Below are 22,502 nucleotides of genomic sequence, written 5' to 3'. Positions count from 1 at the left end.
ACTTAACACCTTCTTTACCTCAACTTTTAATAGCAGGATAGGTTGTCTTCCAGACAACTGGCCTCCTGTGCTGGCACATGGAGTCAGGGAGCAGTGGGTGCCCATCCACAGGAAGGGCCAGAAGGAGGAGCCAGGGAATTACAGACCTGTCAGCCTGACCTCAGTGCCAGGCAAGATTATGGAACAGCTCATCTTGAGTGCAGTCACACAGCACTTACAGGATGGCCAAGGGATCAGGCCCAGCCAGCATGGATTTAGGAAGGGCAGGTCCTGCCTCACCAACCTGATCTCCTTCTATGATCAGGTGACCCGCCTGGTGGATGTGGGGTGGCCTGTGGATGTAGTCTACCTGAAATTCATCAAGGCCTTTGACACTGTTCCCCACAGCAAACTCCTGGCCAAGCTGTCAGCCCATGGCTTGGACAGCAGCACTCTGCACTGCGTTAGGAACTGGCTGGAGGGCCAAGCCCAGAGAGTGGTGGTGAACAGTGCCACATCCAGCTGGCAGCCAGTCACTAGTGGTGTCCCCCAGGGATCAGTGCTGGGCCCCATCCTGTTCAATATCTTTATTGATGATCTGGATGAGGGAATTGAGTCCATCACCAGTAAATTTGCGGATGACACCAAGCTTGGGGCAGGAGTTGATCTGATAGCGGGTCGGAGAGCTCTGCAGAGGGACCTTGACAGGCTGGACAGATGGCAGAATCTAACGGCATGAGATTTAACACATCCAAGTGCCAGGTTCTACACATTGGCCACAACAACCCCATGCAGTGCTACAGGCTGGGGTCAGAGTGGCTGGAGAGCGGCCAGGCAGAATGGGACCTGGGGGTACTGGTTGATAGTAGGCCGAACATGAGACAGCAGTGTGCCCAGGTGGCCAAGAAGGCCAATGGCATCCTGGCCCGTATCAGGAATGGTTTGGCCAGCAGGAGCAGGGAAGTCATTGTGCCCCTGTACTCAGCACTGGTCAGGCCACACCTTGAGTACTGTGTCCAGTTCCATGCCCCTCAATTTAGGAAAGATGTGGAGTTGCTTGGACGTGTCTAGAGAAGGGCAACAAAGCTGGTGAGGAGTTTGGATCACAAGCCCTATGAAGAGAGGCTGAGGGAGCTGGGGTTGCTTAGCCTGGAGAAGAGAAGGCTCAGGGGAGACCTCATTGCTGTCTAGAACTGCCTGAAGGGAGGTTGTAGCCAGGTGGGGATTGGTCTCTTCTCCCAGAGAACCTGTGACAGAGTGAGAGGACACAGTCTCAAGCTGTGCCAGGGTGTTTAGGCTGGATGTTAGGAAGAAATTATTCACAGAAAGAGTGATTGGCCATTGGAATGGACTGCCCAGGGAGGTGGTGGAGCCGCTATCACTGAAGTGTTTAAGAAGAGACTGGATGAGGCACTTAGTGCCATGGTTTAGTTGATTAGATGGTGTTGCGTGCTAGGTTGCACTCAATGATCTCAAAGGGTCTTTTCCAACCTGGTTAATTCTGTATTGTATTCTGCATTCTGAACTCCATCTTCACTGCTTTGGAGACTACTGCTTAGCAGCATGTAATACCAATAATGCTTTATTCTTATTTTAAGTGTCATAGTTAAAATATCCTGGGGCAGTATTAACTATCTTGCTCATGAGACTTAGGGTTCAAGATCCCAGGCTAGTAACCTGGGACTTTGTGTTGCTGAGCCATACTTCTTGTGCTGCTTGCAGTACTTGTGCTGCTGTGCATACTTCTAGTATGACCATAAAAAGAAATTAACTGAGCCCGATTTTCCATGAACACAGCTTGGCAGAAAGCATTTTCATGTTTGGAGAAATAAATGGTTTTGAATAACCTTTGAAACCAAACACTTCATTCCTGTTTCTAAAGGCATATATTCTCTTACCTTCCATATACTCTTATGTCTGAAATGGCATAAAAGTAGCGTGCTAGGTGTTGCTCATCTACATAGATTTCTCCAGTTGCTGGCCTAAGCAGTCTTATCCTCAGATCTGTGACAGTAAAGAAATCTCTCAATTTCTTGGTTGTGTCAAGCTGGCCATAAAGAGAAGCCATATTATGAAGCCGAGGTCCAGCAAAAAAGGCAAATCTATCTTTGATTTCAAAGTGGATAATTTTACTGTTTGTCATGTACCCAGTAGAGTATTCTTCTGTGCAAATGATTTCCAGGACTGTGTGCTGTGACAAATCCCTCACTGATTTTGGATCCATATGGAAAGCATCTAAGCAGTCTGTGGCATAGTACTGGTAGGGCTGCCATGTTCTCCCATAGTCGAGTGATTTCTCCAGGATCATTTGATCTGGACGGCCAGATTCAAAAGTGATGACAATATTATCTGTTAGCTCAATGGTTTTGTTCCAGGAGAGTGTAATATTAACGTGAAGAGGCTTTGGGTAATCCTTCCAAGTCGTGGACTGCCAAAATGTGGAGGGATGTCTTCCTTCAAGATCAAACATCAGTTCTGGAGGATGGGCCAGTTCTTGGGTACTCGCATCACATTCGTTATTGCACATGTAGGGATTCCCCTGGAAAAGAGCAAAGTGGTGTTACAAGAGACATCAGATAGGCGACTGTCACACACAAAGATGTTTCTTGTCTGGCCCATGGCAACTGCTGCTTTTTCTCCAGGAATGAAACCAAGAAAGGAAAAAACAAATGCTTGCAAGGAGTACCTTTATTTTAATGAGATTTATCCTGGCCAGTTTACCTGTTAAAGTAATTGCACAAACACACACATATACAGCACCTTCTGAAACACAAATATTTGCCTGAGTATGTTTTAGAGAAACAAGAGTTTATTTACCCTGAATGACTTAGACCAATGACTGAGACACAAAAGACTGAGAACACTAAGCAAGTCTCTAATAGCTCAGTAACTCCAATTCTTCCTAGAAAGATGCAGCAGCTGAAGAGAATTTATTTTTTAAAAAGTATGTTCCTCAAGGGCTCTGTTCACAAAAGAAATGATTTTTAGGGCAAGTGTTTTGAGGTCATCAGTGCAGCCCATATATATTTGGTATGAACCAGTACACTCTCAAGATTCTTTTTACCCGGGTGTGAAATTTATCATGCTTAACTGTGCTCCCAGCTTAGCACTGGCTTGCCTTAAAACATTTACACTTACCACCAAAAGCCATTACAAAAAAAAGTGTTCTGCCAGCTCTGGGGCTTGGTTCAGAAATCTGCCATCTTATTGCAGGGTAGCAAAGCACTCGAGGAAAGACTTTTTGCAAGGCACCAGCTCCAATTTATCAGAACAAGATAATCTAGCACTTGATTAGGTGGGAGATGTCAGCAGCTTCAGCTGGAAAGCTGCCGAGGTGGCTGGAGCTCTGAACTGGGGGCTGAGTTAAAAACAGCAACAAAAAAAGCTTGCCAATAGTGCACAGCTTTTACTGCTGCTTGTCTTCCATAGCAAGGTGAAAGTGAATTATTCTCCTCCTGGCCTTTTGATGCGTTAACTTGCACACTACAATCTTGTGTTTCTTCACAAAGGCTATTTTTGCCTGCAGACTGGGGATATCTTGCAACAGTTGTGAAGATATCAGACCCTGTAGGCTGCACTGAATCATGTCTATCTAATTTCAGCTTTCAACAGTACATTAATATTTTGCTACTTGTTCATTCTGTGTTTGTTCCAAAGAGCAACTGCTGCTCTCTGTCCTCCCCTCTGTCTTTCACAGGGATTGTGTACGAATGGTCAGCACTGCCTACAGCCAGCAGTGCTTGATAGGGCACAAGTCTAGCCATTATTGTCATTAATCAGAATATTTTTCACCTATCCTTAAAGCAGAAAAAGCCCTCCAATGATAATCAACCTTTTCTTTCCTTGTAATTACAGTTCTGCTTCTCTCCATCTCAAAGCCTCAGGGATAATCAAGTCATTCAATTCCATCCAGTATAGGAAATGGGTTTTAAACACGAGTTTCCTCTTTGGCTGCTGCTCTGCTCCTTGACATACTCCCACAAAACACATGCAAAAGGACTTCTGCACTCAGTTTGACCTTCTCACTGCCAACTTCCTCTTACCTGGGCAGGGAAATACTATTTTCTTTCTCTCTTTCCCTTAAGACAGCTGAATGCTAAAACTGACAATGATTCTCTGGGAGTCCAAATCATAAAAAACCCCATAAGACAACAAACCAGGTGACTCGAAAAGCGCACGCTGTCTGTTTTGCTGACAGCTTCAAAGCATGCAGCTGTAACTGGAAATACTCTGCAAATAATGTCTATATTAAATCCCTGTTACAGCTCTGATTTTAAGCTTGTAGTTGCTATTACTATGCCTTCCTTTTAAATAGAATCATAGAATCAATAAGGTTGGAAAAGACCTCAGAGATCATCACGTCCAACCTATCACCCAACGCCTCATGGCTAACTAGACCATGGCTTCAAGTGCCACATCCAATCCTTTTTTGAACACCTCCAGGGATGGTGACTCCAATAAAACAGTGACAATCAAAAATAAGTTTCAAGCAGAATATAGACACCACCAAATTTCTTACTATTGAAGCTCCATTTAATGTATCAGCCACAAATGCTAGAATTTGCTTACTTAGGCCTTTTCTTTCCCTTAAGGAAGAAAAAGTCATATTATGAAATGTGTAAGGTTCTAAATCTTTTGATTATGTGTAAATAGTAATTTTGCAGAAAATGCTCTGAGTTGCATATATCACACCTTTCTGAGAGTCACTAGAAAAATCTGGCCACTTCTGTACCTGTCACCATGAAGCTGCCTGTGTACCTATAATATATATGCTTCTGTCATCGCTTCGGTAAAAGCAGCTTCCCTGGGTGTCAAAACCCAGCAAATAAATGCTCCTGGGTAGCCAGACAAGTGCATCAAGCACTGCTGAGGGATGCCTTTGGTTTCCTGCTCCATAAGCAGCCACTGAGTCTGCTGTGATTCTTCACGTTAAAAGATTAAAGTTGCTCTGATCCCTAGTCGCTGGATGCTGGAGGAGGTATGTTTTATGACTTCCAGTGTGTAACCCAGGTGTTGTGGGATGTATTGTTTCTTTCTGTATGTAACAGTTAATTCCTTTTGCTCCCTTTTTCTTTCACCATTCCATTTTTAGCAGAGGCTGAGGTGCCAATATAATCAAAGAACACTGTGAGACATGGCTCTAACAAAACACAAGCCAGTGTGAATGCCTTGAGATCATGAGAGATGGTAACAATAAGGTACCTAAACAAATAGCACAGTGAATGCTAAAGATCATTCCCAGTTTGCTACTGAGTATTAGTCTACATTTCTGTGGGTACAAACTTTTGAGGAAAGATGAGGCTATTTCATAGATTAGGGAAGTTTAGGGAAGTTCCCTTCTGCCTACTGACATGGCAGTCACTGACGTAACTTGGAATAATCTCTTCAAAGGCTTGGAGTCAGATTCCCTTTTTCTCTACCAACAACTTGGCTTTAAATTGCTTCTAATTAATCTTAAATGACATTGGCATGTTTTGTCCCACTGACATTACCAAAATAGAGTAAAGGGGTCTTACTCCACATGAATGTCCCTTAGTACATGTTAGTATGAAAACAGTTTAACAGCAGTTAGTTAAATATTACAATGTCTTGATCTCTGTGATAAATCCTCTTTAAGACCTCTATCTCAATAAAACTAATACAACAAAAAGAAGCTTTCCCCAGTTTGTGAAAATCAAGCCCATTTGTTGTTGGGGCTATCTAAAGGACTGGAGCATTAGCAGCTCTAAGTAATTTTGTGACCAGCAGGCAGCTGTAAATAGATTTTCATTGAAGCATTCCAAGCAGCAGCTTGTGAGCTGGACAAGGTGTAAAATATTTTTCACTTTCCAAAACTACATTTAAGACATTAGGAGATTTCTAAATAATTAAACACCAAAAAGTACTCCTAAACTCTTTACTGCCAATTAACATAGAAGGTAGCTAAGGCTCTCCCAACAACACAACCATCTAAAAGAAAGCCATTATTTTCCTGTACAGTAATTGGAGATTGATATTAAATAGCACCTTGCAGGCAAGCAAATTAAGTTATGCTTTACTTTGTTTTACACCACTCAAGGAATGAAAAAATATATTACCAAAACTACTGCCACAGTCTGAAAGTTTTGGCTTTAGAAAGAGGTACCTATTTTGCAGGCATGGCGAAGGCATGAGGTTGTCACATGGTTTGATCATGCTCAGCCCTGGCTGGAAAAGGCAGTTACCTGAAAACCTACTGACTAAGGCTGACTGGTCCCAGCAGGGATTAGCTGTATTTCAGTTTGTTTTAGCACTCATGACTCCCTCTGTACTACCCAGCTTGAACTTTGTAGTGGTATGAGACAAGTGTCTCTGCCTGGGATGGGCTGCTGGGGCTAGCCTTGTTCCCACCAGGCAGGAGCATTTCTTAGCAAGCATACCTCCACAAAGAACTTGGTCAGGGATGGGGCAGCGACCCTAGATTGAGAATTTTGGTTAAAATCAGAGTTCTAGCATCAGTATGACCTTTGAACATCAGCAGGGGAGTCAGCAGCAGCGCTGCAGGTGCCATTTCAGGGTTAAAGTTAGAGCACTGCCTTTCAGGCCCTGCTCTCACTGGGACAGCTCCTTAGTGGCATCCACACAGGCTTAGGGCTTGATTGATGATGTTGCTTCTTTCAATCTATTTCCTGTCCACACTAACACCTCATGGACTGTTTTACTGAGGAACAAAGACAGAGGGGCTTAACCCTTCTGCAGTGTGAATGCTGGAAGCTGTATCACAGATTACAGGCTCTAATAGACACCTGGCTAAATCCCTACAGGAGATTATAACTTGCATTTTCAAACTGGAGAAGATTGCTAAGGTCAAGCAGGCCACGATTTTAAGAAGGAGCAAAATAAATTTTCAAGAAGCAAGTCACAGCAACTGATTTTTGAGCCACTGCCTCATGGTAGATAGCTCAGATGCACAAGACAAAAAGTAAATACAGCCTGACTCACATTTGTAAAGAGGTTGTGTAGTAACTTAATGTGTTCAAATCACAATTTTGGAAACAATAGAGTATTTCTCTTCTTCTTCCCAAGAGTTCATTGGAAGTAGTTTGCTTGGTATGGTGCTGCACATTGTAGATGACTAATTAGACAGTAATAACTAATAGCAGCAATTGCCCTTATACTTATATTTTGCATGTAATTTCTAATCAGGAATTGTTTATCATGGCAGAGCCAGATTATGAAACCATTAACTGGGAGATACTACTCATTAGGTATTGCCCTACTAAGAGTAAACAGTGGGGTGGAGGATTGGCAAGGCACAGAATGTCGCATGATGATTGATGTTATCAAACTCACTACATCCATTAACTGGTTTGAGAACACCTTGGTCAAAGTCTGCAGAATTATTGTTGTGATGAAGACAGGGATGGCTGTAGACAAGAACGTTTTACCATCTGCAGCCTTTCATCACTGCAGTGACAGCATTTTAAGTTAAAGTGATTTAAGTTAAGAAAGAAAAAGTGCCAAAGTCTCAGTGGAAGATTTGATGCTCTTTCACAGAGCTCCCAAGTGAGAGGCATCTGGATGGCAGACTAGCACTCTGAACTCTGAGTTGCAGGCTGAACAATATACAGCCTCAAAAACCAGCAAAAAGAAAATAAAAGCATGTTTAAATCAATAACTTCTGGGGAGACTTAAAAAGATTAAACCAGGGAAGATTGGTCTGGCCAAAGGGAAAAAAAAACATAAAAAAATGCTGAGCAACTTTGTGCACTTTTAAACTTGAAAGGACATTGCAGATTATGGTCCCAATCCTGCAACAAACTTGGAGCAAGCAGAGTCTTAAAATTCAGATTTTGAAAATATATTTAAGCCTCTAAAGATCTGGCACTTTGCCTTCTGGAACACAGGCCTAATTAATCTTCATGACAACACCTCCATGAGGTATGGGATCCCATCCCAAATTTACATATAGATGCAGAATTAGGAGAGAGATGCTTTCGCATGATGAACTCTGTAATCCCTGATTATATTGTACTGTTTCTTCCAAAGCCTTTTGGTATGTCACATGAAGGCATTCTTGGCACTCAGAGTGGCTCTCAGATTATTAGATCATGCCTCTCTCCAAGACTATGAACTGAAAATGTACCATAGGAAAACATTTTAATATTTGCAGCACCAAATACATTGCTGCATTTGGCAAAGGCACTTAATTTCTAGCAGAACATTTTCTCTTTTTAGTTACTTTCTGGAAATGTTTTTCCATTTACTTGGAGACAAATGGGAGTTTTGTTTCCTCTGAAACACCTTTATCCACTTTTTGGGGGAGGAAAGGCTACTTATTTCTAGTTGATAATGTCATGCTTCTTAGGCTGTCTTTGACTAGGCAACCTTGCTGATGATATTTTGATCACTTGATCATTCTGGCATAACAGTACCTTAAGACTAATCTGCTGGCACTGACCCAAGTGTGGGTTTGTTATTTCAGAAACTCAGTATTGGTGTTTTCCTCTTGTATCAGCAGGTGTCTGGCAATATAATCACTTTACTATTTATAGCTTTTTCAATGTCATGAGGTGCATAACTCTGGGACCTCATTGTGCTGAGCTCTGGCTGAACAACGTGGTTAAACATTCCAAGGAAACGTGAGTTTCTTTATACACAGGATGCATATTTGTATTTGAGAAACTGAACTGCCCTGGGACATAGCATCCCTTTCTCTGAGCACATTGGCACTTGGCCTGGGGATGCCAGCTCATCCATAAGAGTGCTCCTTGGGCGGGGGGCAGAGGACATCAATTTACAGTGCCATGCTCACCTTGCAGCAGTTCATTTTTGCCCAAGCTGCTTTTCCAGCTTTTCTGCTGCCTTGCAAGAGCTCTGGCAAGGAAGATATGAGTGGTCTCCTCAACTGGGAATAGCTTCTTCAATAACAACAGCCTTGGGTTTCTGGATGTCTTTGCCTGTGAATTCAGAGTGGGAGCCATTGGTAGGTTAGAAAAAAAGATGTCAAAAGCACTGCATCTGAAAGGTGTCTTCAAAAGTGTTCTGTGGGAGTATGTCAAGGAAAGCCAGTGAAAGGTAATTTGGTCCTTTGTCTTGGAGAGAAGGTCACAGTTCTTGCAGTGATCACAGAGGGAACATGAGGATAAAAACTTGAGAAATCAAATCACCTTGGCAATAACAGAGGGAATCAAGAGTGCTGGAAGCATTTAGCCCTAACCCCCCCACCTCTTCCCTCTGCCTTCTTTGTTGTTGTTTCTTTTTCATTTTTTTGTGGTTGTAAATGACTGTATACAGATTTTTGGACCACGAAGGAAATCCGTGGATAGCAAAAAAGGTCTGACGTGTTGTGAGAACAGGGAGGGTTCTGGCAGGCCTTAACAACCCTGATCCGCTCTACCTGGACAGCAGCTGGGTACAACACTGACCAGCCCCACTCAGATACAGGTAAAGTCTTTCAACCTGATTTCTATGTAAATCAAGTGAAGTGAGTAGAAGAAAGTACTGATGTGCTGTTTAACTGATGAGCTACACTGAATGTTCAGCTGCTAATTTCAGAAAATGCATCTTCCTTGGACAGCTCTTTAGGTAGACCATTCATCACAGCTCTAAAAACCAGTCTGTCAGGCAGATATAAAACCTTGTGTGAGGTTAGAGCGAGCAGTGTAGAAACACGTTAAAAAGGTCTAAAGTTATTGAAAAATGAATGTGGAGTTTTGTAATGACTTCTAGGAAAACCAGACAGGCCTGGATCTTTCCATTAAAGGACAGAATTACCATGGGTTTTGTGTTTCTCTTTTATAGGGAGTTACAGTGAAAACTTTTGCATCAAGCTGTTACTGTTTATAACTTGTTATGGTAAGACTTTGGATACATAAGGATGGACTTACACTGCGGTTTAAAAATCATCCACCCTTAATACATCTAGACTAGGACTTTCATCAAGTTGCCACTTACATAGCTTAATGATAATGTTGTATGTATTATCATAGAACCACAGAATGTTAGGTTTTGGAAGGGACCTCTGGAGCTCATCTAGTGCAATTCCTCTGTCAAAGCAGGAACACCTAGGGCAGATCACAGAGGAATGCAATCAGATGGGTTTTGAAAGTCTCCAGAGAAGGGGACTCCATAACCTCTGTGGGCATCCTCTTCCAGTGCTACAGCACCCTTAAAGTAAAGAAGTTTTCCCTTATGTTGAGGTGGAACTGTCTTTGTTCCACTTTGTACCCACTGCCCCTTGTTCTGCCACAGGGCAACACTGAAAAGGGACTGGCCCCTTCTTTTTGACACAAGGTGTTTTAATGTTGTGTTTGTAAAACAAAAGTAAAATTTATTAAAGCCTTCAAAATAGGACTCCATTAACACAAATGCAAAGTATTGCTTTGACAGCCTTGAGTTAGTTTTTATTACAGCTAACTTTGCTTGTCAGCATATCTACAAAACCAGAAAGCACTGCAAGAAGTGGATGTAGTATAGGGTGAAGTTCATGGATGAGATGAGGTTCTTTACTTATTGGAAAAGATGCACAATACCTCCTATTCTTTTTTTCCTTTAGCCACTACATTTTTCAGTCTGAAAGTTTTCTAAAACGCTGCGGAGATTATTAACAAGGCTTCAAGAATTAGCTGACTGATTCCCAAAGCAATGTCATAGCTTCTTAATAGCACACAGCTGTCCTACAGTGTCCATATATTTAGAATGGAACTGAAGATGGTTGTATTTGATTAAAACTTCAAAAATATTTTTCATAAGCACTATACCAAACTATACCTAAAGAAGCAAATATTTTTTGTCTATTCCTTCTGTATTTAAGTATAGAGTAACAAGAAAGGTCCACATTAGTACAGGCAGATACCATAAAGCAAATAATATGAAGAAAAGGCTTCTTCTTTTTTTTTTTTTTTTTAAATTATATCTACTTAACATCTGCTTCTGTGCAGCAAAACAGACCAAGGGCTTCCAGCCACTAAGGCTGATTTTACACTAAATTAGAATGAGGCTACTCTTTAAAATAGCACAAACTTAACTCATCTGTGTTTGGACAGAAGCCTTAAAAAAAGTGGGAAAAAAAATAATTAAGAAATCCCATTGTGCCACTTTCCCAGTACATTAACATCAAGTACAGCTGCTGGATAAACCTCTTTCCATCAGAGCTGCATCTTTGCTGCAGACTCAAGCCCTGCCTCAAGCTCACATCAGCCTGTTTGCTCAGCACACTCCCTGTTTGCCTCTCCCTGCACTCTTGCTGCTGGGGACCTGGTGGTCTCCAAGCTGGCAGCTTCTATGGACAAATCTCCTGCAAACTTGGGAGAGCCCACCTTTGTGCCTAGAAATTATGCTGCTGTGTGGTGAGCTGGATGAGAAGGCTGATGTGTCTTGAAAGCAAGTACTAAAAAATTTACCTCAGTCTTAGAATGGAGCCTCTGAACCGATGTACTACTTGGCCAGATGAGTGCTGATACTGCCAGAAGGGATCTAACAGGTAGGGACAGAAGCAAAGCAATGTAGATAGAGTGAGTGACTTAAAGGCAAGATGAAAATGCACCCTGAGCTGTGAACAAAGAGCTACATCGTGCCTTGGATTTAATGCTCATCTGTTAAAAGGTCATTTAAGTATATCAAATAGCTACTTGTATATGCAAGTATTATTTATGCTGTAAAAGACTGGGGGCATAAATGTGTATTGGACTTGGGCACAACCTGTCCTGTCCCAACAAAATGATTTTAACTACATGTGTCAGCCCAAGGCAGCATTATGATATTATTTTTTACAAAAGGCAGCAGGATTCAGGATGAGAAATTCAATTATTTCTTTTCCTACAGAGGTAAACATAGCACCTGCAAATGCTTTGCACCGAGGGTATTCTGTTGCAATCTCTGCAATCTAAATTCAGATACAAAGAATTCTACTTTTTCTACAGCCACTGCTGTTCTTTTGTTGGTTTTGTTTTTTACTTTAAATGCATGCATATGTGTAAGCATGCTTCAGATTTTTTTCTATGCTTCATCTGAAAATTTTATTCTTTCCTAAAAGTGGGACTATGGAATGTGCTGTCCCTGGGAAGTACAGCTGAGTTTGTTAAGAGGTACGTTATATTATCTCACTGTGATTGTAGGTTTTATGCTTTACTCTGCATGCTAACAAACTGTGATGATGAGCACTGAGATACCAAAATGCCCTCTATTAACCTGTTCTGATTGACACAAAGTTTATACAAAACTTCTGTTGTGTGCTGAAAAACCCAAGTGCTATAGCAGGAAGTTAAAAGGGGAAACAACAAAACTGAACTCCAGACCTAACTGGATTTGTAAAGATACAGTCCTTGTTTATGCATTCACCCTCAGGAAACAGATCTTAACATTTATTTCCCACTTATAATTTCTGCCAACTTAAAAGATGCTATCTGCTTGCCTAAATGTGCAGCTTCAACAGTCAGTCATTCTGCATAATCTTGAGGATACTGAGTATGAATTATGGCAACACCATAGCAGAAAGGATATGAATGGTATTCATTAATGGTTGCCTGTGACAAACCAATGTCAACTTTAATAGTTTTCTTGGGGTGATTCCTGCTTCCTCTGTGGGAGACTTAAGACTGCTAGAGAGGATTCCTAAGTAGTAGCAATAGTTAAATACTTTTGTCAAACGTGATGCAGAACATAGAAAAAAGTGTCTAAAATGTAACTTTATTTCTTTCAAAAGAAAGTCATATTCTTAGAAGTGATGGTTTAGTCAGATACCTATACAGGCTACACCAAGTAATGTGTATCTTTATGAGAGCATTACCAAAATAGTAAGTTGATGTTTTACTAACCATCACATGAGATAAACACTGAGTGCAATTCAACAGTTAATTCCCCAAATCACAGATTCACAGAATCACAGATTTGTAAGGGCTAGAAGAGACCTCAAGGATTGTCTAGTTCCAACCCCTCTGCCATGGGCAGGGACACCTCACACTAGATCAGGTTGCTCAGAGCCCCATCCAGCCTGGCCTTAAAAACTTCCAAGGATGGGGCTTCTACCACCTCCCTGGGCAACCTGTTCCAGTGTCTCACCACCCTCATGGTGACGAACTTTTTCCTAACATCCAATCTGAATCTACCCCATTTCTAGTTTTGCTCCAACCCCCCCATGTCCTATAATTACCTGACACCCTAAAAATTCCCTCCCCAGCTTTCTTGTAGGCCCCCTTAAGATACTGGAAGGCCACAATAAGGTGTCCTTGGAGCCTTCTCTTCTCCAGACTAAACCCCAACTCTCTCAGTCTGTCTCCACAGGAGAGGTGCTCCAGCCCTCTGATCATCCTCGTGGCCCTTCTCTGGATACATTCCAGCACCTCCATATCCTTCTTGTAATAGGGGCTCCAGAACTGGACTGGACTTATTTTACATTAGTATCATTGAATGCAGATAGCTTTGCCAAGTTTGTCTTCTCAGCTATGATAGTCCCTTATTTCACACACTGTAACACCAGTTTCGGTAGGCTGCCCATGTAACAGGATGTAGTAATTTATATGTGCTATCAATAAGGATAGCAAAAGTGTCTTACTTAAAGCTTTAAGAAAACATTATCAATCCATGTTTATATAATATTGCATGTTTTTGTAGTGTTTTGCATATTACTTTTTAGCTTACATCTCCAAGTGACTGAAAAGCTGACCATGAAGTTGCAGCTGAGGGAGATCAGACAAAGAGCTGAAGCAATGAGTGCTCAGAGGTGGTGACTAAGCCAGGAAGAGACCCTTTCCCTTTGCCCCACAGGCCTTTTTTCTTTTCTTTTCTTTTTTTCAAAGAGAATTTTTTTTTTTTTAGGTCTTTGTATTAATTCTCTGGCTAATGCCATAGAGAAAAGAAACTGCAGAGGCAGCCAACAAATAAAAGGGACTAAAGAGACAAAAGAAATTCTTTTCTTGTGGGGGATATCTCAGCTGTGCTTCAGGGACTGTCTGCATCTGCAGGCACTGTTCACCCCACTCCATAGTGTTATTGATTCTGTGCCCGTGGACTTCATGCAAAATTGTATTTCTACAATAACTGTAATTTTATTTCTGATTCTTAATGTGAGTATTGCTTTTGACAATTTCTGACCTGCTCCTATATTACCAATGCATCTGCTGCAGTTTTTAATAAGCTTTAGAGCTGATGGATTAACACTGAATGTCAAACACCACAATTAGAATTGCTGATGTTATGCAGAAATGCTACTTTTAATATATATCTATATATACAAATCTGTCTTACTATTGCCACAGAATCTGTACTCATTTCTGTTGCATTTGATAATTCTTACAGAATTCCCAGGCTCAGAGGACCCTTGAGTGTATGTGAACCACTTAAAGGAAGAACGAAAAGGAACATAAACAAAAATGACAGTTGTAAGTGAAATCCAATTTCACCTCATTTCTCTTAAAAGGTGGGCTACATCGTTTCCCCTTCGTTTGTGTTTGTCAGGGTGATAAAATAAATATTTTTAATGGCTCACAGTGCATACCTACATATTGTGGAATTGTTATGGAAGCAAATTTAAATGTTGAAATTTATTATACAGCGAAGAGATGTCTTATTAGTATTCACAATGAATTGTGTGATGTCTCTGCACATTCAGATGATGATAGCACATAGTGCTTTGAAAGAGAACGAAGACACTCATCAAAACCACATTAGTATACTGCACCAATATAAGTAATTCAATCAAAAAACCCCATACAGTCTCTTTTGAGAAGGGTTGCAAACTTTGTGATAAACTTGTAATTTGTTCAGTTCTGTGCTAGAAATTGTCATGTAATTTCCTTTATTATATATACCCATGACAAAAAAACACCCCAATAACCAAAGTGCACAGCTCTGAAAATATACTGTCATTTCCTAAAATAATTTGTAGTAAGACTGTTATCCGAAAATTTACAGTTCAGGCATGGTATATGGTTGCACTGACTCCTAAAAACCTGTCATTTCAATACTTAGTTCGCCACAGCATTTTGAAATACAGAGAATCTCAATTGGCTAGATGTCAGGGCAGGGGAAATGAAGCAGATCCTCCTCTGTTCCAAGCACGAGCTTTAAGATCTGTATGATCCCTGCCGCTGCCACTTGGGCTCAGCTGCCTCAGGTGGGAGACCTAATGCAGCAGGAGCTGGGGATAAAATGATTCCCACCAAATATTTCATGGCATCAGTTACCATCCCAAACGACACTGAGATCCTCCCAAATCTGAATGAGAATCTTCTAAATGAAAAACAAGAGCATCTCTAAGTGCCAAAATGGCTTAAGATAACACATTCAATATATTTAGTTACTGCATCAGATGTGTAACCTGCAAGCAACTCCCTTAAACTGACCCCAATTTGTTTACTGACTTGACTGTAAAGTAATTCAAACCTGGAGATGAAGAGGCTTCTGTCACCATAGAGCTGTGGTAAGACTGCTGCAATACGAGGCCCCACTTTGAACATGTGCATACCCCCACTGTAACAGTAGTCACTGGCATGTTACTTGGGCTAGCTCAGGCAGTCCCATTAGCAAGAGCAGGGCAGCCTGGGCCACGTAGTGGTGCTCAGCATTTCGATGCTCTTTGCCTATATGGATTTTGTGCTGCCAATGCTTTATTTGCATTGTTAGCTCTCTACCGAGTTCAGGCTGTGCCAGGATGACACAATCCTATCTCACAGACATCGCAGAATGAACATATCCTAAAAGATATTTGAGCATATTAAGCATAGGTGGGGAAGCTTCATACAAGGAAAGACTGAATGTAATTTTCCTACAGTGGAAAAAGCAGACTTTCTCCAATTGCTTGCTGGGATGCCTGAAAGTAAAGTTTAAGGACAGGGATTCCTTTTATCCTAATATATTCCAACCTATTACAGAGTAAATTGGTGAGAGAAGACCTAAGTGTGCTCCTTTCCACTGTACCACCCTGGGAAGTAATAAATTACAGCCTATTATGTTCCCTATCAGTTCTACTCATCACAGGCTTGTCTTACAGAAGATGAGATAAAGAGAAACACCTTGGCTAAAGTAATGCAATTAACTGCTGCCAGTTGAAATCTGAAAAATTGCATTTCCTTATCCCAGCCTAACTGTACAACCATTCCTAGAGACAAAAGGTGGTTTAAGGAGTTACTCTTTGCACATGCCACCGCTACCAGAGCTGTGTGACCCAGAGGTCAGGGATGACCAGGGGCAGGAGTGGACCAGGGCAGCCCAGCTCCACCACCAGCTGCCTCAGGGAGCAGCAGGGTGGTGACATCACCTCCCTAACACTTGGATGTGCCTCTGATGTAAAACATTCTTGTGGCCTTGACACAATGACAGATATACCTCTGAGTATTCTTCCAGTTACTCTGTAATTTATATAATCTAGTGCCATGTGGCATTTATCTTTAAAAGGGGTTTTAGATCCCGCTAAAAGATCTCCATGAAGTGCACTTATTAGAATGAAAAATAGCCACTTATAAAATGAGTTACTATTTGTATGGGTGAGAAAATAATAGCTATCAGAGAAGCTGAGGTATTCTTTCCTCTAACACAGATTTTAGGGCTGCACTATGCTGCAAACCACATCCATATGCCTCCTTCTTTAAAGATACACAGCATTTATGTTTCTTCTAAAAAAACACTTCGCAGATACTATCGAAGTATTTTCAGGCTCTAATAAAGTGTTTTAAGAACTGGCATAGCTCTGCTTATAACAATGTCTTAAACATACAAATTACCCCATTCACATGGCCATCTGTGATATCTTAATGCAAATACAGAAAAGAAAAAAGTAACTTCAAAAGATTTATGCCCTTAGATTTCTCCATTTTCATTTCTCCTAATTTTTGATCAGACATTTACAGAAAAAGTTCTGCAGCATAAATCAATGGGAAATAGCTCTAAATTTTATCTGGTAGCTGTAGCTGAAGTCATCCAAGGGATGTAGGTAGTTTTGAATGGATTTGAGATGCTTTTTGTGAAGGTTGTGATAGAACATTTGAATACATTATTTCAGTAACAGTTTACATGGACAACTGACGATTCAAAAATCTGTCCAACCATTAAAATATTTGTAAGAAGAAGGCAAGCCTGTTAAATTATTCTTGATTTTAGTAACTCACAGTGGCATGCTAAGGTTATTTTAAATCATTTATTAATGTAATTTATTTGACAAGTAAGCTGAGAGGCACTTGTCTTTGTCGTAGAAGCTACTTTATAAAAAATAAATCTCCTCTTCACCTCTTCCTTGCAAACATTTGTGACTCCGATATCATCTATGTCTCTATACTGATCTGTATATATTTTGGAACACCGTAGTGACTAGCATTAGATTATAAAATCAATTCCTCCATCTACCATGATGCTAAATAAAGTTCCTTTCTAAAGCTCCAGTATTTCTTAGACTGCTTTTCAAGACTTAATTTTGCAAATATTATTTTGAAGAGGTAAGAGTTGGAAACTTAGGAGTTACAATAATAAATATGTACATTTCTAACCAGTATGACTGATTTAGCATTTTCTTGTAGGGTCTTACACTCCCCAAACATGAAGAAACTGTATATATGTGGGTGACTGGAAACCTGGCTGATACCAACATTTTGACTACAATGCTCAAAAATAGGAACTTCTGATTTTTTTCTTGTATCTGCAAGCACATAAGAAGAAAACCATTTAAAAATGTGAGTATGCTGAATATATGAAGAGAGGTTTAAATATTTATGATGTTATAAAATAACCTTATGTCACAGAAAATGTTTTATTAGAACTTTATGGCTTTATTTAAATTCTCTGAAGTTCCTTTCAATAAGGCAAATCCTATCCTGAGATTCAATTAATTTAATTCCTAGTCAAGAATTCTCTGAAACCAACAGATGTTCGTACTGAACAAAACCTGAATAGCAATTGAATAAAAGCTCCAGGAGGCATCCCACTACTTATGAGGTCCCAGATCAACCTGTCACTTCCCAGCAGCTTTTAGTTCCACATACATCTAGCTTCTGAAACTGGCCTGCTTTGCTGTCAGCTGCTCTCTCCCAATGTCTGCAGAGGAAGGTGACTTGCATTCATTTTTAAGAGAAGCTAAACCTCATTGCTCTGCTCCTGGAGCTTGGACATGAGGCAGGGCTGAGGACAAGGGCCCTGAGGCACCTCAGGGCAGTGGGGAGGCTGCATGACTAGGAAGCAGTGGCCACAGCCCCAAAGGCAGATAAAAAGGTAGTAAAACAAATGTATAGCTGGAGTATATCTGCAAAGTAATCGTACTTCTCCAAGTGTTTTATAGCACTGCCTGGCTTCCCAGGTATCACCCTTTGTTAATTAAAGAAATGCTTTACAACAGAAGAGCTGTCACAGATGATATAATTGCTATCACTTTGATATCTTAATTAAATTATGCTGCAGGCTATAAGTCCTTCAGGACACCTTCATTTAAGATATGTTTGTCAGTCATCATCATGAAGGGGATCGTGCTTTTTCAATACCATGTATGCCATTAAAAAGCAGATTATATGCCCAAGATGGATTCCAAACTCAGTGTTTCTCATCCTGCGGTTCAGGAGACTGCCAAGCAATTTTCAGGTTGCTTTGGGGTTCAAAAGACACAACTATGTTGAATACCAGGGGTCTATGAAAAATATAGTTTGGTTACATTAACAAGATTCCTACGATCCCTTTCTCTGGGCTGCTGAATGTATTAATTATTCCTACTTGTTTACACATTGGTATTATAGTAGCATGTCCCTGAGCAGTCCAAGCCCAGTCTGTTTGAGGGACATTGCCCAAACAGGGATGAAGACAACCTATCTTGACAGCATTTTGATGTATCTATTTGTCAACTTTATTATTTTGTGGATGGCCACCTGCTCTTGTGTCACCATCATGATGACATGCACTGGTCTTAGCATAGCTCAGACGTTCATTTAGTTACTGTGTCTTTGAGAAGGGATGCAGAACAGCCACATCTTCTGCTCCTGAGTAAATGAGGGATAGGAAAATTCAGGAAGCAGTTCAAGGAATAGGATGACAGTTAGACCTTATCTCTATTTGGTGCTGTTACTCTGGTGCTTGGGATGAACCGGACTTTCACATGTCCCTCTTGACAGCTACTAAAGGCCATGGGAATCTTTGCCTGGGTTTAAACTGAAGCAGTAGATTATGTGAATAGCAGAAACAGTCTGTAAGATTAAATTCTTCTACAGTAGAGAAAGCGTAACAGACACACCATGTTCAATAGGGGATACTGTGAGGGAAATAAGTCTCTTCATGATGAATAATTGTACAGGTTAAAAGAATGACAGCATTGCAATAAGCAGCATACCCTTCCAGTTATCTCAGATGAGGACTTCTCTCCCAACTACACTTTATTGTTTGGAATTATTTTATTATTGGACCTCACTTCATGTAAAATTAATTATTCCTTATTACATCCGCATTTAAAAAAACCCACCACCCCTCCAGTTACGAAGTATGACATTTAAAATAATTCATCAAGTGAGTTTTAATTAAATTAGGAATAGACAGAACGTTCTGCAAATAGAACTGCTGCTTTGAGAGCAGGCTGCAGCATGCTGCCTGCATGGCCTTAGCAGAACAGGCAGTAATGATGCCTGCGGAAGCTAGACTTTGGAAACAAAATTCTTCTGAACCGGTAAAATACCAAGAATAATAATTGCATGTGAGCATGACCCCATAAGAAAATATGCCATTCATCCTTATAAACAGCACCCCAGACTCCAGTCTCCTTAGTAGTTTCATGCTTTGTACTTTTAAAATACTTCTTTAAAGGGCAGCAACAGTAGAAGTTAAGTCAATGGTGAGAAGGCTGCATGAAGGATTTATTTTAGGGTTTGAATCTTTAGTAGACCAGATGAGTAAGAAGGGCTGGGTAAGGTTTACTTAATTTTTGCAATAACCCAAAGCAACTCAAATGCTTGCAAAGACAATACATCTCCCTTCTTTCAGTACAGTTGCTTTTTCAGGGTTAGAGAAGCCTCAGGTTTTTAATCCCTCTTACATGATACAATGTAGAAGAAGGTACGTACAAAGCAGATTTTGTGCTATGTCCTTCAACTACTCCAGAGCTCGAGGGGACATCATCTTTAGACTCCTGGAGGTTATCAACAGTGGCTGAATAAAACCTCTGGAAAAATATGTATCTGCCCTTCAGTGCTGAGAAGATCTAGTTGTAATCTGGATGCTATTGCTTACATTCTCACCTTTAATGAAATGTTATGGGAAATATGTCTAAGTGAAAACAACTTTTGTGACTTTGTTACAGCTACAGTAGACCAAAAAATTAGGAAATGGAATCCTCAAACACATTAGGTTTTCCTGCAAGGTCTTCACTCAAAATAAATTTTATCTGAAAAATGCATGAAGACTTCAGAAGCTGAAGATTTTGATATTCAAATACATGTAAACCAAGTTATGTTTTGGTTCACTGGCCAATCACAACTGATGCTGGTACCATTATTGAAATTCTGACTGAAAGTTTCAGACAGGGGAGCGGCACTCAGGCAATGTTTTTCACAGGAGGCATCTACTGACAATTGCTGTTGCAAACTGTCTGTCCAGAGAATAAAATGTGAATTCTCTGTTCACAGCTTTACTTTCCAAAGTAGCCCCTCTGAAGTCACTCCAACTATATCTGAGAGCTGATTGTGTGAACCACATGTGATACTGTATAAATGGGATCAGTGATGGGAGAGCCTGCTTACAGGAACCTGTCTCTAAGGCACTGTGGTCCTTACTCCTGCATTTCTACAGGTAGGCTGTGGGGTGTGTCCTTGCTCCAGACAGTAATCTGAAAAGAAAGTCAATGGGAAACACACAAAAAAAAAAAAAAAAAGAAAAAGAGAGCATAACTAAATTCTGAAACAAGTTAGTGACGACTGTTTGCAACACCGGATAAAACTGAAATAGAGGTGATAATGGCATGAAACAGGAAAGGAGGAGTGTGAAGAATTGAAGTCAATGGAAAAAATGGCAAAAAAACAATTGAAGTTTAAAAAATACTTCTTCTTGTTTTCCTTCTCCTTAATTCTCAATTACTTCAGGCCATCCCCCTGAAGATAAAGGCTATGAAGCCACAGCCATGTCTTCCTTTCCTAAATAGTAAGGTGATGCTGGGAGCCCTGAGGTTCCTCTTGCAAATTAAGGATGGTGAAGGTGTGCTCTTAATGCAGTCCTGCTTATTTGCTATGAGTATGCAGAAGGTCACACTTACAAGGCACCATGAGCACACTACCCAGAGGTAGTTTACTTATTCACTGGGAGAGGCATCTTTCCAAACAAGGTTCTGCCTAAAAAGTACCTTTCCCCACTATTATTTTTTTTTTGCCCTCTTCCTGGTTTTCTCAGGTAGTTGGCTATGGTTTCTTTCCTTCATCTAGAACTCCGTACCACAGCAAAACATACCTGTGGCAACCGCTCCTTAGAACTCTGCTTCTGACCAGTCATGCCCATAGTATTCTGGGCATGGTCCCAATTCCAGGAGTTAATGCCCCCAGAACCATCATAATCAGCAACAAAATGCACAGCATTTCACCCATTCTTAGTCCTTAGCATGGAAATACTCCAATGGGAAAATTAGGGAACAACTCAATAATGCCCATCTATGCCAGTGAGAATCTAGCCTGTGTTGGTAACATTAGCACTCAAAGTGCAGGGGAATAGGACCACACATGACTTGGAGTTCTCAGAGGTCTTCGCTCTTCATTCCTTCTTTTTTTTGTTTAATATGTACTAACATAGTCCAAATAGCATAACTACATTCATGCACTGAAAATTACACCTTCATTTTGCTGTGTATGAGGCAAAGAACAGGATGTCCAGTCTGAAGGCAGCAGCTGCAGCCTATCTACAGTGAGGAACTTTAGACACAAGAAGAAAAGCACAGGAAAATGAAAGGTCACTGTCTTAAGGTGGATAAAGAAAATGGAACGGAAAAGTGCCAGATTACAAAAGAAGTGAATTATCATTAAGTCATTTTCCCTGCTGCCTAATTTCCCCTCATTCCTCCATCTTAGTGGACATTATGCTAAATGACAAAAGAAGTGGTAAAGACCAGAACAAGAACTTGCTATGCAGAACAGCCAGGAGTGCAGTGTTGTAATGGTTCACATTTGCCTTTATCCTTCACCAAGCCCAAGGATGTCCCCTAATCTGACTTGCATTTATTCTTGAATTCCAAAAAGAAAGTGGATGTGTGTAAAAATCCCTGTGAAATCTTCCGGATACCAACTGGAACATTGTGCTTGCTTTTTCCCTCCCCCCACCAGGAAGCTCCGTATTTCCATTTCTGTCTCAAAGCTACCAGTTTCTGGGAGAAACATCAAGCAATTCATTTGGTTTGCCTGCAAAGTCTAGGTCACTCTGTTGTCATATGATAAGATTCAAGGCACTGGAACTTAACTTTCAGCAAACTGTGAGATGGATACACCAAGAATTCAGGTGGGCTCTTTTGTAATTTGCCTCATCTACACAGATCTCCCACCCGGCATTTTTCTGCATGCTTTTTAATTTCTTTTCCCTTACTGTAATTACAAGAGGTACATCCATGCCTAAGGCTATGTTCCTATCTC

At 40.7% G+C, this 22,502-nt stretch overlaps 1 protein-coding gene across 8 annotated transcripts in view; it reads right to left on the bottom strand.

Annotated features, from left to right (window-relative positions):
- NTNG1 (netrin G1) overlaps window positions 1-22,502 on the bottom strand; it is a 160,956-nt gene that overhangs the window by 90,341 nt on the left and 48,113 nt on the right. For all 8 annotated transcript variants that reach the window (XM_054165168.1, XM_054165165.1, XM_054165166.1 and 5 more), the window contains exon 3: window positions 1,878-2,518. In XM_054165168.1, the coding sequence (XP_054021143.1) occupies window positions 1,878-2,518 (641 nt within the window). The remainder of the gene's footprint in view (window positions 1-1,877; window positions 2,519-22,502) is intronic.

This window comes from Dryobates pubescens, chromosome 11, assembly GCF_014839835.1.
Source record: "Dryobates pubescens isolate bDryPub1 chromosome 11, bDryPub1.pri, whole genome shotgun sequence".
Taxonomy (NCBI): domain Eukaryota; kingdom Metazoa; phylum Chordata; class Aves; order Piciformes; family Picidae; genus Dryobates; species Dryobates pubescens.
This window is presented reverse-complemented; position numbering and strand designations above follow the sequence as displayed.